The sequence below is a fragment of the Sminthopsis crassicaudata genome, chromosome 1 (genome assembly GCF_048593235.1).
Source record: "Sminthopsis crassicaudata isolate SCR6 chromosome 1, ASM4859323v1, whole genome shotgun sequence".
Taxonomy (NCBI): domain Eukaryota; kingdom Metazoa; phylum Chordata; class Mammalia; order Dasyuromorphia; family Dasyuridae; genus Sminthopsis; species Sminthopsis crassicaudata.
In genome coordinates, this window is record NC_133617.1 from 607,089,251 (window position 1) to 607,107,543 (window position 18,293).

Below are 18,293 nucleotides of genomic sequence, written 5' to 3' on the forward strand. Positions count from 1 at the left end.
AGCTAGGATACAAGATCATTTTCTATTTTTTATAACAGTTGGAAATAAAGGTAGTAAGAGATTGAGGAAGGTAAAACATGGACTCTAGTCCACTTTGAATGCTATTAGCAACCCTCATGTTCACTCTGAAAATATAATGGATTGGCTCTTAACCACAAATGTCTCTGTTGCTTAGAACAGCTGGCCAGCCCACTAGTGCATCAATCCATTATCTGCCACCCAACAAAAGAATTTTCTTCATTTGCCTCCATAACATTTTATATTTGCAAAGTGCTTTGCCATTAATCTAATTCATTATTCCACATAGCCTCCCAAGTAGGTTGATGAAATCAAGCTTGGGAGCCTAAGTGACTTACTTAGGGATCACACAGAAAGCTTGCATCTGGATGGGGTTGTGTGCCCCCTTAGTTTCCCATCTGTTCCCTTACCACAGGACCACACAGCTTTCATATCCTCCTCCTTTACCTTAATTTTTGTTCTAATTAGCCTGGGCATCATGGTGTTTCTGGTGTCATATTCCAGCATCTGTCTTGCTGAAGTTCTTTCTTTCTTTCTTTCTCTCTTTCCCTTCCTTTCTTTCTTTTTCTTTCTCTCTTTCTTTCTTTCTCTCTTTCTCTTTCTCTTCATTCCTTCCTTCCTTTCTTTTTCTTTCTCCTGTTTCCATTTTGGTTTTGTATTCATAAAATGTCCAGAATGTAAAATGCTAAGGAGGAGTCATTTTAATTTCAAGCTTTATTATATACAACCTTCTGAGCTTCATTGTACATTCTAAATACGTTATTCAGATGAAATACAGTCTTCTCATTTTTATTAGAGAACTTTTAAGTTTATATGGGATTTTTTAATAGGCTATAACCTTTTTTATAAGGCAACAGAATTAACTTGGCTTGATTGGATAATGAGAATTTGAGAGGTCTGTTAGACTAGCGAGTTGCCGTTACGAATAATTTTAATAATCAAATACATGCTTGTGATAAAATTGTAATATCTGGTGATACCTTCTCTCTACTTTTGCCACACAATGACCCAGAGAGCAAGTGAGAAAAAGTAAGAGCACATATGAGACAAAAAAAATTATGGTATTTCCAAGTTTGCTGTTAGATGAGCATTTCTTTTTGTTTTAATTAAAGCTTTTTTATTTTCAAAACATATGCATGGATAATTTTTCAGCATTAATTCTTGCAAAACTTTGTGTTCCAATTTTCCCTTCCCTTCTCCACCCCTTCCCCTAGATGGCAAGTAATCCAATATATGTTAAACCTGATTTAAAAAAAAAAAGTGCTAAATCCTATATATATATATATATATATATATATATATATATATATATGTATATATATATGCATATTTAAATAATTATCTTGCAGCACAAGAAAAATCAAGTCAAACAGGAAAAAATGAGAAAGAAAATAAAATGTAAGCAAACAGCAACAAAAAAGAGTAAAAATGCTATGCTGTGAACCACACTCAGTTCCTAAACTACTCTCTCTGGGTGTAAATGGCTCTCTTCATCACAAGATCATTGGAACTGGTCTGAATCATCTCATTGTTGAAGAGAACTACATCCTAGATGAGTATTTCTTAAAGGATGAAAATAATGTAAACATTTACATTTGTAAATATTCACTTTGAATTGAATTTTGGGAAGACACTGGAAAAGCTCTCCTGGAAGAAGTCTTCAGACACAGTTTTGCTCAGATGTTAATTTATAACATTAGAAAGCTCACTGTTCCCCAGATAGAAGTAAGAGAGATTATCCATCTCCTTTGGTATGTGCATATAGTAGAAACAGCTAAATTGAGACCAATAAACAATTAGAACTGCTGGCAGTCTATAAAATTTTTCCATATAATTCTCCCTCCCTTCTCCCTTTCCCCATTTCTTGCATTCAATAGTTTTTTACTATTTATTTATACCAAAATTTTTTATCTCAGAAGTTCTACTATTTGGCCTTGTGTTTTCAGTTCAGATAATATAAGTTCCTGGAAAATCCATTGGCTTTGGTTTCAGAGGACCTGGGTTCAAATCCTTCCTCAACTGGGTAAATCAGTTGGGACATTTCTTTATCTTTAAAATAATAAATGGATTAGACTTGATGACATCTGAGATACCCTCTAGCTTGCCTAAGATTCTCTGAATCTATTTTAAAAACCTTAATCAGTGCTAGTTCCTTCACTACAAAAGGCTTACATATTCACAGTTACCACAGTATATAAAATATAAGTGTGCATGTATGTAGATTTGCATATTCACATATACATACACATAGATTTATATCTATCTATATACATATGCATACTTTTCACGCCTTTAGTCATGCCTTTTTTTTTAAGTATCATAAAAATAATGTTATAGATTTTATTTAGCTTTGTGTATTCTCTGCCTCCCTCTTTCACCTTTAACAAACAAGAGTTTGATTTTCAGGAGTTTGTTTTTGTTTATTAACTGAAGTGACAAGGATGTTATTTTTCCTTTTTACAGGAGCAATGTCTGGTGGTTTTAGCTTTCAGGTCACTGATGGTTTGAACTTTGCACCCCGACAGATTTTTAGCATCACAGCTCAGGCTCTGGTTCTTAGTCTGGAAACAAACAAAGGACTGGGAGTCTTTCCAGGTAAGACTTTAAATGAAGGGAATTTTTAGGGCAAAGTTTATGCATTCCATTTGATTAGAATGCTCTCCATTTACATAGCCAGAATGTGCTATATTTTGACATGGTGAGAGATGGTGAATTGTACATATGTTTTTCCATGTCTCTGTTTTAAACATAAAGATAGGATGTTTTTTTTCTTTGCAGGAATCTAGACAAAAAAAGTCTTACTGTCCTTTTCCTTCCCCTGCCTGTGCCCCTTCCCCATCTCATTTGAGCATGGCACAGTACCAATTTTAGAGGAGGAATTGGATTCAAATGCTGACTGTACCACTGATTTTCTGTGTGTTCTTGGGCAAGTAGCTTAACCTCCCTGAGATTCAGTATCTTCATCTGTAAAATCTGCCCTTGTGGTTCTTTACCTTTCTAGATCTATGGTCCCATGATCTTTTTAAGTGCCTACTGTATACAGTCCTGTGCTCGGTGCCAGGGCAACTACAAAGATCAAGAAGCTGTGATCTCTGTCCTCAAGAAGCTTAGTCTATATCACAGATCAAGTAGATTAATTGATCTCTAATAGAGATTAGAAGATTTTGTAGAGGAGGAAGCATTTGATTGAGTCTAGAATGGTAAAATGTCAGCAGACACAAATTAGGAGAGAAAGTTAGAAGGGGGCATTACGGCTTAAGGAGGGATGGCAATTAGCAAACACACAGAGGTGGGAAGGTTGAAGAAATGTTCAGGGGATGGCCAGAATCTTAGAGTATATCACAGAGAGTAGTTCATTCATGAACCTATGCTACAGCCACATTGGGGAGGGCCTTGAATGCCGAGCTCAGGCATTCAGACCCTTCATAGCTCTTAGCCCCTTCTTACACTTCCAGCCTTCTCACATCTAACTTTTTTCTGTGTAACTCTGTGGTTGGTTTAGTGACTTGGTCTTCCTGCTGTCCCTTATATCGGTCACTCTTTGTCCAGACTGGGCCATATCATTGGTTCTTCCCCATTTCTTCTCCCACCTTCTGCAAGATTTCCAATTCTCCTTAAAGCTGACACTTTCCTTCTAAGACTATTATCTGGCACATGTTTGTTCATCGTTGTTTGCCCATTTACTCCTCCATTTTCTGTTACCATTAAAAGCAGTTTTTGTTTTGGTTTGGTTTGGTTTTTTGCCCTTCTTTTTATCTCCAGTGCTTAGCACAGTGCCTGGCACAAAGTAGAAGCTTAATAAATGTTTATTAATTTGATTAAAGTGTCTGTACATTGTTCAGTTAGTAGTGTAAAACCTAGACTGGGATAATGGTGTGATCCGAGTTGAGTGTTAGAAAAATTAATCTGCCAGTTGTTTTGATATGAGTTAGAACTGAGAGACTAGAGGAGGGAACACAGCAACAGACTATTTAAAAGGTCTAGGGGAAGGAGGTAGGATTCTAAACTGAGAACTAAGGGCATCTCCCATTCCCTCTGTCTGAATATCCTTTACTTCTTTGACCGCTTAAGAATTTTTCCTCTTGAAATCACATTTTTCCTCCAGTCTTCCCTGACCATATAACAGAAAGAAATTATTCTAATCTTCCTTTAATTTAAATGAGAAACTCACTTCAAATCATAAAGATAACACCAAAATCCACCCAAACTTTTGCACACTTCATATAAAGTAGACTTTTTAAATTTGTGTATTTTTTTAATGTGGCAGTAGAGATAAATAGGGAGAGAACAGATGGGAGGGATGTGGAGAGATAGAATCAACAAGCCTTGGCTACTAATTAAAATGGATGGGGATGGGAGGTGAAGGAGGACTCCAAGGTTGTTAGCCTGGGTGGGTAACCAAGGGAATTATGGTGCCATCAAGAGCAATAATGTATCAGGAATATATCACAATAATGTATCAGCTTTTTGAAAAAGCTGGTTTTAAAAGATTCTACAATTATTTTTAAAAATAATAATGACTCATTTTGGGGGCTGTTAGAGTATCATTTAGTTAAAAACTACTTCAGAGTGGTGAAGTATCTCTATACTGATGACCTGAAAATGACAAACTTAGAAAATCTGGATGTAAAAGTATTCTGAAAGGTTCTTGAACTGAAGAGAAGATTTTAGAAATAACTTATTTATAAGATCGTAGTTCTGAAGGTAGAAGGGACCTCAAAGGTCATCTTGTCTAACTCTGTCGTTTTATGTTTGAAGAAACTGAAATCCAGGGAGATCAAAAAGACTGCTCAAATTTACATAATTAATAAATGGGTTAAATAAGATTTTAGCCCAAGGTCTTTGATTTCAGAATCAGTTCTTTCTACCATGCTGGTTTCTCTAGTCCAGTCTTCTATTTTGCAGATGGAGATTGCAAGTCTCCCAAATTTTTTGGTTTTTGCCTAATGTCATAGATAGGAAAGGACCTGTTCACATTAATTTTAGATGTCTTTATTGGCCATGTTTTTGGACTCTTTCATTCATATTTAAATGTACATGTACTATCTTACATTTAAAGAAAAAGTTACAAGGCCACTATAATTAGAGAGCCAAGCCCTTTGGATTTCTATTACTCATTCATAAAAATAAACACGAAAAAGAAAAAAATGACAAATTCTTCCCTCATCACTGATTATCCTGAAGCTGGCTAGTGTTTCATAGTTTCTTCATTTAGCCTAAAACATTACCATGTCCTTTATCTGAATGTGCTTTACTTCTCTGACCTTTTATGAATTCTTCTCTTGAAATCACATTTTTCCTTCATCTTCCCTGACATATAAGAGAAAGAAATTATTCTAATCCTCCTTTAATTTAAATGAGAAACTCACTCCAAATCATAAAGATATCCCCAAAATCCACCAAACTTTTACACATGATCACATACTACTTCATATAAAGTAGACCTTTTTAATTTGTGTTTTTTAAAAAAATACTTTAACCACAACACTTCTTCCAAGCTGAGAATCAGTTTAGTGATAGAATAGTAGTCTTTTGCAGACTAGTACCTACAGTAGTCTCTCATTAAGGTTCTGATCCTCATGGTCTATGGTCATTTCCCCATTATATTTAAAGCCATAGCTAATGGATGAAGATTATCTTCCCAGAAGTATAGTGAGTATAGACCAAAACTTGGGTTTTTATAGGAAGAAATAATCAGTCTGCTAGATTGGTTTGTGTGAGGTAAGATAGAGTAGTTAATTCACTATCAAATAAATTAAGATAATAGTTTTAGAGCTGGTAGGAACTTTCATTTACTCCAACCTCTTCATTTTATAGCTAAGAAAATTGAATCCCAGAGAGCTGAAATAATAAGAGGCAAAGGCAGGATTTGAATTCAAATCCTGCCTTTGCCTCTTATTAAACTCATTAAACCATCCTCTTGACTTTCACATTTGTTTGCTCATTTTAGAATGCAAATTCCATGAAGATGGGAACTGTGGCTGTTAATCAGTGACATGCACAGGAAATAAGATAAATTCTTATCTTTGTTCCACTGGTTACATACCTCCCCAGCCTGAGCTGTAGTTTTGTCTTTTCCTTGTCTCAGGGAAATATCAGCATAGTTTGTCGGTACAAATCTGAGTCAGAGAAATTTGCTAACAACTCCCTTCTGTTCTTTTAATTATCTGTCAAGTCTTCCTTCACGTCTCTTTTAGCCTTTCCATGGTAACTCCCACTGTGCCAAGTAGCTTGAAAGAATTTCTATCGATAGCTTAGAAAGTCTTGGAAGCATTTCTGTAGTCCGTGAAATGATGTTTTGGGTTTAAACTTGTATAAAAATTTTAAACATATGGATTCAAGCCTATAAGTTAAAAAGTTTAAAATTTATACAAGTTTTAAACCCATATAGGGTTTAGGTTTCCCAATGGATAGAACATTGAGCCAGTCAGAAAAACTTGAGTTTAAGTATGGCTACATACTTGTACAAATTACTTAATCTGTCTGCCTCAGTTTTCCTCGAGTGTAAAATGGGAATAATAATAGCACCTACTTCCTGTGATTGTTATGAGGAGCAAATGAGATAATATTTTTAAAGTGCTTAGTATAGCACTCTGCACATAGTAAACACTTAGTAAAATTTTGTTTTCCTTCCCTTTCTCTTTTAGAATCCTGTTTGAGATTTTGTGAATTTGAAAACAAAAACAAAAAAACACAAATTTTGCAGGTGAAAGTGATTGTCCCAAGTTGTCTTTGTTTTTTGGGATTTTTAAAGGCTAATTCTCTATGTTCAAGACTTGTCTCTAGTTTTTTTTTTTTTTTTCCTAGACCAGGGTTGGGGGTGGGGGTTAGGAATAAGAGTGAACTTTTATTGGTTTCTCACCTTGAAGAGTAGTATGGACTATGCATTTTTCTTTATTTCCATTGATAGCAAGTTAGAACATCGTATGGCCTTAAGGCCTAAGTTTCATTTGGGTCCAAATTGTGCAAAAAGTCTTGGTAACAGATTAACCTGGAGAGTTTGGTGAGAATGATGTCACTGGAATATGAGGAAGGAAGAAAACCAGCATTTAATAAGTGCTTGTTATATGCCAGGCATTGGGCAGTGTACTTTACAGATATTTTATTTGATCCTCACAATAATCCTGAGAGGTTAGTACTATTATTAGTGTCCCCCCCTTTTTTTTTAAGTTTTAGGAAACTAAAGGAGACATTTCAAATGACTTGCCCCGATCATACAGTGAGTGTCTGACAGTAGATTTTGACTCCAAGCTCATCAATCTATCTCCAAGATCAAAATTCCATGGATTTCAATGCAAATGACTCTCCATTCTACTTGTCCAGCATTAATCTCTCTTCCAAACTCCAGTATAGCATGTCCATTTACCCACCAGATGGAACCAGATGTCTTATAGACATCTTAAACTCAACAAATCCTAAATTGAACTCATCATCTTTCTCTTCAAACCTTCCCCTCTTCCTAAATTCCCTATAATTGTCAAGAGTACCACCAACCTTGGGGGGGGGGCAGTTGAGTGTCCCAGTGGATGGAGTTCTGGGCTTGGAATTGGGATGACTTAAATTCAAATACAACCTCACACACTTGACAAGTTACTTAACTGTGCCTCTAATTTTTTACCTATAAAATGGGGATAATAATAGCATCTACTTCCTAGGGTGGTTATGAGGATAAAAATAAAATAATTTTAGATTTCTTTGCAAACCTTAAAGCATTATATAAATGCTAACTGTTGTTATTAGCAATCATTACTAGTTAACTCTGCATTTCTTACTCATTTGGTACACTAAGTGCATCTAGTCATTCCCAGGCAATGATAGTGGTGAGACAGAATACCTGCTGAAATGTCATTTACCCTATTAGAATACATATTGGTGTACACATGTATTATGAATACATATTGGTTGTCATGATAATAGATATTTACAAAATAGTATTCTTCATCATTAATCCTCTGGAAGGATGGTTGGTCATTGTATTGGTCACAGGTCTTAAGTCTTTCCAAGTTAGCAGGTACTTTGAAAAGATTTCCAAGAGGGAATGGGGCATAGTAGCTAAACAGACCTGGAAGGGATTGTTCTTGTTGACTGATTATGTCCAGGTAGAGTCCTTGTAGTCTCAGGTACTCAGGTAAATGAGCACATTGCTTAGGATATCCCAGCCAGTATGTGGCAGCCGTAGGTCTTCTTAGCAAACCTTCCTGATCACTGACTCTATACTTTGCTTTTTCTCAGTGTTTTACCCCGCAGAAAGGGGGCTCTCCGGTCATTCACCCACCTGATGTGGATACGAGCTTAGGTTAAAAAGGACCCTTAATGTGGTCTTAGGAGGCAAGAGAGGGAGAAAAGTGAGCATGTTACAAAGGAATAAGTGAAGAAGAAACAACAGGTTAATTGAGTTTTAAGCATTGCAGAGTGCTATACAATTTTATTTGTTCCTCACTAGAACCCCATGAGATAAGTATTATTATTATCCCTATTTTACAGAGAAGGAGATTGGAGCTGTGTACTTGTGAAGTAGGTTGTCCAGAGTCTAATGGCCTATGGCTAATGTGGTCATGGTGGGATTTGAACCATCTGTCCTGAGTCCAGTGCTCCATCCACTACACCCCTTGCTTCTTTACCACCTGCCTTTAAGTCAGGATTCTGTGATCACTGGCATGGACACTCTTTGAGAACAAGGGGTGGGAGGGCTCAGAAGAACTTGGTAGCCACTTGTTTTAGTATGGATTATCCTCTCTTCCCAACATTTGGCAAATACTGTGTTTTAAGAATCCTGGCAGTTTATATTATGGCTCTTTACACAGACATGTACAAAATGCAGAGCACTGACATAGCAAAAGACACCCGAGTAAACAAATTCTCTAGAAAAGGGGTTCTTAATATGGTACTCTTTAGGATTTAGGAGGGCTGTGAATTTGAATGGGAAAAAAATTTATCCTTATTTCCTCTAATCTTAAGAAAAATAGAATTTCTTTTAGTAATTTAAAAGCATTTTCTTGAGAAAAGGTCCAAAGGCTTTATCTAACTGCCAAAGGGATCTATGACACAATCCCCCCTCCTCTTTTTCTCTCTTTCTTTCTCTCTCTCTCTTTTCTCTCTCTGTTTTTCCGTTTCTCTGTGTGTGTTTATATATATATATATATACATATATATAAAGAGAAATATAGATAGATATTTAGAACCTCTTGTCTAGGCTAGAGCTTTGACTGAACAGAGGTCTCACCCTGTTAAGGCCTCCAAGGAATGTTTGCAGGATATGGCATTAAGAACAGTCAATCAACAAGTATTTTCAGATCACCTAGTATGTACACAGCTCCCACAAAAGATCTTTTTTTAAAAAAATAGTTTTTTTATTTTCAAAATATGTGCAAAGATAGTTCTCAATATTCACCTGAGTAAAACCTTGAGCTCCACATTTTTCTCCCTCCTTTCTGTCTACCCCCTCGCCTAGACAGCAAGTAATTCAGTATAAAGGCATTATTCTTACAAAAGAAGAAAGTGACTAAAATCTTGGCTGTCTGTTAAGAGAGAGATGAATTCCCCTTACATCCCATCTATCTTGCAATGTTCTAGATTCCATTCACTATCCATTTAGCCATCAACTGAGAGGCTAGAGGGCAGGTTCCAGCCACCTTGGGCCTAGTATCAGGAAGACCTGCCATCTAGCCATGTTGGGGACCTGCAGGAGTGGCTTCAGCAGGTTCTGGAGACCCCTAGTTCCTTTTTTCACTTCACATTTGCCCCAAATGGCTTTGAAGTTTTAAGGAAGGACAAAGAAAGGTGCTTCCAGTGACAGGGTCACCCCGCAGTTTGGACATACTAAGACTGTCTTCCAGATATTCTTCAGGGAAAGTATTACTTGTTCTAGGTGGTGGTTTTGTTTGTCAGAATCCAGATCCTATTGGAACCAGGCTCAGATATCCTCTTCTCTCCAAATTGCTACAGTCAGGACAGGAGAAAAAAACCAAACAAACAAAAAAACCAAAAAACAAAACAAAACAAACAAACAACAACAAAAAAAAACTTGACATTTCCCCCGTTGATTTCTCTTTTATCCTTGATTTCTACCTGTAGCACACTGCGTTGGTGTTCTGGTTGGTATGGACAAGGCAAAAAAAAAAATTAAATTTTAATTTAATTAAATTTCAGAAAGATGGCTATGTAGTTAGAGCTCTTGGGGAGCCTGAGATCTGTTTCCACTTCAGACATCTTACAGGTGGTGTGATGTGGGGCAAGTCATTTAACATCTCTTTGCTTCAAATTCTGTAGAATGAGAATAATAATAGCACCCACCTCCAGGGCTTTTGTGAGGATCAAATGGGATGATATTTGTAAGGTGCTTGGAACTTAATAGGTGCCTATTTAAATACCTGTTTCCTTCCCTTGCATTGGATGGGAGATGAAGAAGGGAGAATAAGAAACAAGTAAAAGGATTTCTTTTTAGTTAAAAAAAAAAAGACTGAAAAAATTAATCTGAATTTTAAAGGGAGGGTTCAATTTAAGAGAAAAACTTTTTTTAAAAGTACAGTTATAATTTTTGAAAATAAAAATCAGAGCTATTTTAGTTTCTTTAGCTTGATGAATAACATGATTGACTATTCAATAAATGTTCACATAACATAAAGTAATTCCTTGAGGGTACACCATAATGAAACATGCTGCACATGTCCGCGTCAGCTCCATAGCTTAGGGAACTGGTTTAGAAACCCCTGCCAGGAAACGTAGGGAGTTCTGCTTTTACAGGCTGCTACAGGCAGCTTGGGGATGGGGGATGGGAGAGGCTGTGCCCTCTTCGAGGTTATTGGCAACAGCTGCTGCCTCCCCTGCCCTGCAGATCAATTGTCCTGACTTAATGATTGTGGTAACAATTAGTGTGATAGGGAGACAGAGGGGAAAACAGAAGTGGGTTGATTCTTTTGGTGTCCTTCCTTCTGTGTAATTCCTAGGACTGGAATAATGACTTGAGTGGATGTTTAGGAAGCATAGAATTCAGACCTGGTTTTGACTTTGTGAAACTTGGCTTTGGGGCACGGAGCCACGTGGTCCTGCCCTGCCTCCCGCCTGCCTCCTCAGGGCACCCTTTTCTAATTCTTGCCCCCATCCATTCTGAAGGCCTGCAGATGGCAGTGGATTCCAGGGTTTAAGCAGTAGGAGGCAGATTGAACTAGTGTGAAGGTTTTAACCAGCAGAGAGCAGGGGTATTTCTAAGCCTGTGATATTACCAGCCCTCATTCCTGGCCTCCATCCCCTGAATTTAACTCTCCATCTAGCAAAATCCCCATCCCCATTTAACTCCCTCAAAAATGCCATTTTTAAAGGAGGACTAAGAAATGTTTAGAAGGCTCCAGCCCCCATCTAGCCTGTAGCATAACAGCCACTGTCCTGTTTTAGGCTCTTAAATTTGTGGTTAGATTTAAGCCTCCCTACCTAAAGGGAAACACTTGCTCCCTTGAGTTAAAGCGGCTGTAATGAAATAGATGAACCTAGGCTATCATTTAAAAGCTTTGTTAATGGCATAAAGATTAGTCAACAGGTGTTTATAGAGCATCTACTGTCTATACAATTCCCATAAGGGACATTATTCCCATAAGGAAGAAAGTGGCTAAAACTTTGAGCTGTTTGTTGAAAGGTGTGAATTCCAGTTACTAAGTAAGGTACAGAAAGGATGGCGGTGTCCCTTTACTGATGAAATCACAACTCCTTGAAATACTGGAGTAGAGATGCCTTCTTCAGAGAGGCAAAAGGATATTTTTCCTGATTCTGAGAATAAGAGAATGGTAGAGATCATCCAGTATGGGCTTTTTATAGGGAACCCTAACATGGCTGGGCTTACTTTGTCTACATTTTTATCTTGGTTTATCTCTTAGGCTCCACCAAGCCCATTACATCTCATGTCCTGAAAGCTGTGACCAATGATGGGGACGATGTGGGAAACCGAACAGTCACTTTCACAGTTCTGAGCTCCCCAAAACTTGGGAGGCTCCTTAGACTAGACAGTGACACACAGGATGTTTCTGCATTTACACAACAGGCGGTAAGTACCCTGATTCTGATGTGACCCTACTCTGATGGAAGCTGGGGAGTAGGACTCAGCCATTGTTCCCTTTTCCTCCTTCCCATGCTTTTAGAATTCACTAGGTGCAACCTCTTTGCCATCTGTAGTGATGATGATCTTAAAACCAGAAGACTTCCTATGGCACGAAATGGTTAAAATGAGAGTTTGAGGTCTGTTTTTAGTGGCAATAGGAAGGCAGGTGGTTTGGCATTATTTAAAAACAAACCAACATGGATGGTTAAGTATGGGAGAGAGCATGTGTCACGGTTGAGATACAGTTCATAGCCAGATTTTTTACCCAATTTAAACAAACTTCCCTTGAAGAAATCTTTTTACTTCTCTGAGCTACCATTTTCTTCTTCTTCATCATCACCATCATCATCATTGCATTCATCATCATTCTAGCTACTATAACAATTATAATTTTAAATGTTTGATGTTATATATTTTTATTTATAATTTTAAGTTTAGTTATAATTTTAAGAACAGTTAATTATTATATTAGCTAAATTTCATATAGCTCTTGAAGGATTGCAAAGTGCTTTACAAATATTATCCTATTTCATCCTCACAACAGCTCTGGGAAGTTGCTGTTATTATCCCCATTTTGTTGATGAGGAAATTGAGACACGTAGAGTTTAAATGCTTTGTCCAGGGTCACACAGTGTCTTTGGCTGGATTTGAAATCAGATCTTTCTGCTTAAAAAGGAATTGTTTTACCAATAATAATTGGTACCATTGCACCATGGTAAAAGGTAGAGTTTCTTCTGAGGTCCACTCTAGTTCTAAGATTCTATGATTCTAAGAAGAATGCTTTAAAAAGGGGAAAAGAGATTTAATTGGTTTTCCAGCCACATTGGGAACCTGTATGACTAGACAGATTATGCTTTCATGTGATTTTATTGTTGGGCATTCTTATGTGAAATCTGAAGGGTTTATATCATACATAGAGAAGCATTGTGATCTGGTAGAAGGACTTCTGGGCTATGGGTCATGAGACCCAGGTTCGAATTCTGATTTTAACAGGTCTTAGCTCTGTGACTATGAATAAGTCGTGTGATTTATTTATAATTCAGCTTCTTCATCTGTAAGGCGGCTAAGTGAATAGAGTGCTGGGCTTGGAGTGAGGAAGACTGACTTTCCTGAGTTCAAATCTGGCCCCTCAGAGATTACTAGCTGTGTGACCTGAACAAGTCATTTGACCCTGTCTGCTTCAATTTCCTCATCTGTAAAATGAGGTGGAAAAAATAAATAGCAAAGTACCTCAGTACTTATGTTCCCAAAAACACACAAATGAAGTCATAGGAAATCAGGCAAAACTGAAATGAATGTAAAACGAGATTAATAATGCTCACACTGCCCACTCTGCAGGGTTCTTGTGAGAAAAACATTTTGGAAACCTTAGAGCTATATATAAACATGAGTGATTGTTGTGATTAAAAAGATAACTCTGAATTTTAAGGGGAAATATATTTTTTCCTTTCTTGATGTGTTTACTTTTCAATTCTGAAATGTTCTCACTGTTGACCTGTGAATTGAATAAACGGCAGAAGGAAAAGATGCAAATTAAATGCTATTTGAGTGAATGTGAAGTTAAACAAAAGTAATAGATTTTTACTGTCTGCCCACCTTTGACCTTGGAGTGGCCCCTGCTCAGGCTGATGTGGCAGAATTCAGTTTGTCTTTGGCTTTCCCATTGCCTTTGTTGGCAATGTATTTAGGGAGCAGGTCATATGGTTGGCAGAGGCACCAAGTGTGAGACTGAGATGAGGAAGTATCAGTTCTGCACTCCCAAAGAGAAATGAGTGTTGTAATACAAACCACATTATGTCATGAGATTAAGGGGATATCAGCCACTCACAATGGAAGCACAGCCTTGGTTGCTTTGGCTTTATTCTAGTTGATGCTTCAAATGCAATAAAAAACAAAAACATTCACATATATTGGATTACTTGCCATCTAGGAGAGGGGTGGGGGAAAGGGGGGAAAATTTGGAACACAAAGTTTTGCAAGGGTCAATGTTGGAAAATTATACATGCATATGTTTTGAAAATAAAAATAAAGGAAATGAAGCTAGAAAAAACAAACATAATGTATAGAGCAGCTTGCAATTTACAAAGCATTTTCCCATCCATTATCTCAGTCCTTACAACAAACAGCTTTGTGAGGGAGTCATCCCCATTTTACATATGAAATAGATGAATCTCACAGGAGTTATATTACTTGCTCAGGGTAGTTATGGTAGAACCATGATCTGAACCCATGTCATTTGTCTACAAGTCCCAAGTCCAATGCACTTCTCTCCCTGCACTTCATCTAAGAGACTTAGGTAAAAATGCAATACTTGGAGAAGACATTCCTCCCCACCACTAATAAGAACAATAATGACTGAAATGGGTTATTGATGCCCACTGTTGGGGGTCCCAGGTCACATATATCCAGATTTTTCCAGGAAGTCTTGTTGGCTCTAGGAAAATGCAAGGCATTGGTGAGTAGGGAAAAATGGACCCCCCTTGTTGTTCAGTTTTTCATTTGTGCCTGACTCTTTGTGACTCCATTTGGGATTTTCTTGGCAAAGATACTGAAGTGGTTTGCCATTTCCTTCTCCAGCTCATTTTACAATAAAGAAACTGAGGCAAACACAGTTAATGGATTTGCCCAGTAAATGAGTCCCCTAGGCTGCTTAAAGATTTCAGAAGGAACTTGAGCCTTAATCTAAACAGTAAGGATTTATTCCACACCTGCGTGCCATTTTGCTGTACTGGCTGGGGTAATGGGTAGTGGTAGAGAGAATATATAAATATCTTGTTTATATAGTGCTTTCAGGTTTACAAAACACTGTACAGATATTATTTCATTTGATTCTCACAACAAATGAGATGTAAGTGCTATTCCTCCTCTCATAGATGAGGAAACGGGAGGCAGACAGAGGTTAGTGATTTGCACTTGAAGTGTCTAGGATTGTAATTGAGCTCAGGTTTTCTTTGACTTCAGGTTCAATGTTTTGTCACTGAAACATCAGCTGCCTCTCAGTACAAGAATTGAAATGTATCTTAGAATTTATAGGAACATTAGATTTTAAATTTACAGTTGGAAGGAACCTTCTTCAAACCCCTTGAGAAAACTGAGGCACAGAAAAATTTTAGTCACAAATAATAAGCAGGTGAACTTCCGTCTGAAGTAATACAGTATGTCAGATGAGTGGTCCATTAGGCTTTAGTTGAATATTTTTACTAATGATAAACTCATTACCTTCCAAGACAACCCATAGTCTTTTTGGATTTTTCTACATATTAGGAACTTTTCATGAGAAAAATCCTTCCTAAATTATAAAGTACTGTAAAATGTTAGTTATCATTTTTGTTATTATTATTATTATTATTATATGTTATTATTATTAGGATCCATTATTAATATATATGTTATTATTATTAGGATCCAAATGGATCCTGGACAAGAATGTCTTCTATAACATACCATGTCAGGTCATCCAGCTTTTGATATCTTTTGCTTCCTGAGATAACTCATTCTGCTTTTGAATAGCTGCAGTTGTTAGAAAGTTTTTTCTGACATTAAACTTAAATCCACTCCTCTGAAACTTCCTCTTCCTACTTCTGCCTTTTGGGACCAAGCAGAACAAGGCTAATCTCTATTTCATATGAATACCTTCAGGTCCTTTAAGACATCTATCCTGTTTCTAGTAAGTGTAATCATTCTCTAGACTAAACATCTCCAATTCTGAAGTATTGGCTCTATCCTTAATTTGTATCAGGAAGAAAAGCCTGATATGCATAAAATAATTAAAAAACAATCAGTTGGTAAACATTTATTAAGTCTCTGCTATGGACCAGGCACTGTGCTAAATACTAAAGATACAAAGAGAGAGAAAAGAAAGTTTCTGCCCTTGAAGTTTACAACGTAATGAAGGAACAAACAAATAGATATGTGCAAACAAATCATATTCAGGACAGATGGGAGGAAAGCAGAGCACAGAATAGCATATAGTCATTTGAAAATTTGTGCAGTACAAATGCTGTTTGAGTGCTATAGAGAAGGGGTAGATCATTGACATCTACCTTTTTCAGGAAGGCTTCTTTGGGACACAGAAAAAGAGCTGCTCTGAGTGCACTTATGTGAATTCCTCAAGTGGCCAGGTGGCCAAATGGATGCTGGAAGACTGATGCTAGGAGAGTTTGAGCTCTTACCTAGAAGTAACTGGTAGCACAATGGATGGAGTGCTAGACCTGGAATCAGGAGGACATAATTTCAAATGTGGTCATGAACATTTCCTAGCTGTTTAATTCTAGGCAAGTCACTTAATTTCTATTAACTCAATTTCATCTGTAAAACGAAGATAATAATATCACCTGTCTCCTGGGGTTTTTGTGAAAATTAAATGAGTTAATTAATATTTGCAAAGCACTAAACACAGTGCCTGGCGCATAGTAAGCTCCATATTGCTGTTATTGTTATCTCATGGGCTTGTCACTCACCTACTATGCTGTCAAGGCTAAATTAATAAATCATTAGTTTTTAAATATCACAGAGTATTTTGAAGAACATCTTGTATCAAGTGCATTAAGTATATTAAGTGCTGCCATAATACTTTATTGGGGTAAATGGAAATGTAATGACCTATTTTTGTATTGTTTTATTAAAAATAATAATCATTCCCCAAAATAATTATGTGGTGAGGTCTTGATGAAGAGGTTTTGTAATGTCACAAAAGTCATTCAATCTACAAGTCCATTGAGTGTATTAAGTGCTGAGTCATAATACTTTATTGGAGTGAATGGAAATGTAATGACCTATTTTTGTATTGTTTTATTAAAAAAAATAATAATCATTCCCCAGAATAATTATGTGGTAAGGTCTTGATGATGATATCATAAAAGTCATTCATTCTACAGACATTGATCAAACATCAATCATGTGCTGGGAATACAGAAACAAAAATGAAGCTATTCTTGTCTCTCTAAGTGCTTGCAGTCTCTTGGAGAAGATAGTACACACATATATAAACATGCACATGATATATATGAGGTAAATGCTGAGAGAAAGATACTGGTATCTGAAGGGATAAAGAAAGATTTAAACTGTGGGTCACAACCCCGTATGGAGTCATGTAACTGAATGTGGGGATGGTGACAGATTTGTAGAACAGAAAAGGTATTAAACATTGCACAAGATTTAATTCTTTATGTAAAATTAAACAAGCGCATCCATTTCATTAGTATGCAAATTTGCTTTCGTCTTTAATGAATGGTAAAATTATATGTAAGTCAGAGTTGTTTGAAAATTAATTTCTTTATGATTTATTATTGGTAAATTTTTTATTTGCTTATCTATTTTATATAATGATAGGCCTGAGTTTGCCTAAAAATTTCTTGGACCAAAAGGGGACACGAGTGGAAAAAACTTAAGAAGCCCTGACATGGAAGACAGCACTTGTAGAAACTGAGATTCTAAGGGAAATAAGGAGGGGAGGACATTCCTAGCCGAGGGAGACCGAGTGTAGAAACATGGAAAGGGGAGATGCCCGTATTGTATATGGGGAACAAACACTAGAGGACACTTTCTAATTAAGAGGTTTATGGATGGTGGTATGGTAGCTAGGGGAAAAAAGTTTAAGAGATATTAATTGAACCTGTTATGATACTCATAATTACTGAATACAGGCTGGAAGAAGGTAGTCTAGGAAAGACTTAATTAGACAGTCAGCTCAGCTTAGCCTGAAGTATAGAAGGAGCTGATACAGTGGAGGAAGCAAATTGATTCATCTGTAAGAGCCTTCCTCCCCCATTCCCATGATCCTCTTTTGACCTTTGTTTTTTGTTTTTTGTTTTCCTGTTTTTAGTTAATTTATCTTCTTTTAACTTCTCCAGCAGAGAAAAGAGACAGAGATAAGGGGGAGTCAAGGCTGGCAGGGTTAGCAGTATCTAGCGTACAGTGTTCCTTATTGTTGCCAATCTTTCTGTCCAATTCCTCCTTTCCGGCTTGCCCTGATATGTGCTCTTCAGCTTAAGTCCTACTAGGAAGCAGGCCTGGGGTATAAATTAGCCAGTAACTATAGAACTAACTTGTTTCTTCCTTTCATTACCTTGTGGTTTGTGGCCCTGAAAATGACTCTTAGCATGTCCCATCAGATCAGAGGCATTCCAGGTTACGTTTTTATGATGTGTCTCAGGATTTCATGGCTCCATGTATCTGCAAGGACACC

At 36.9% G+C, this 18,293-nt stretch overlaps 1 protein-coding gene across 1 annotated transcript in view; it reads left to right on the top strand.

Moving 5' to 3' along the window:
* The window catches only part of LOC141551022 (chondroitin sulfate proteoglycan 4-like), an 82,928-nt gene that overhangs the window by 41,937 nt on the left and 22,698 nt on the right, over window positions 1–18,293 (top strand). Inside the window, exons 8-9 of the mRNA XM_074282247.1 lie at window positions 2,482–2,613; window positions 11,886–12,052. Coding sequence (XP_074138348.1) covers window positions 2,482–2,613; window positions 11,886–12,052 — 299 coding nt within the window. The remainder of the gene's footprint in view (window positions 1–2,481; window positions 2,614–11,885; window positions 12,053–18,293) is intronic.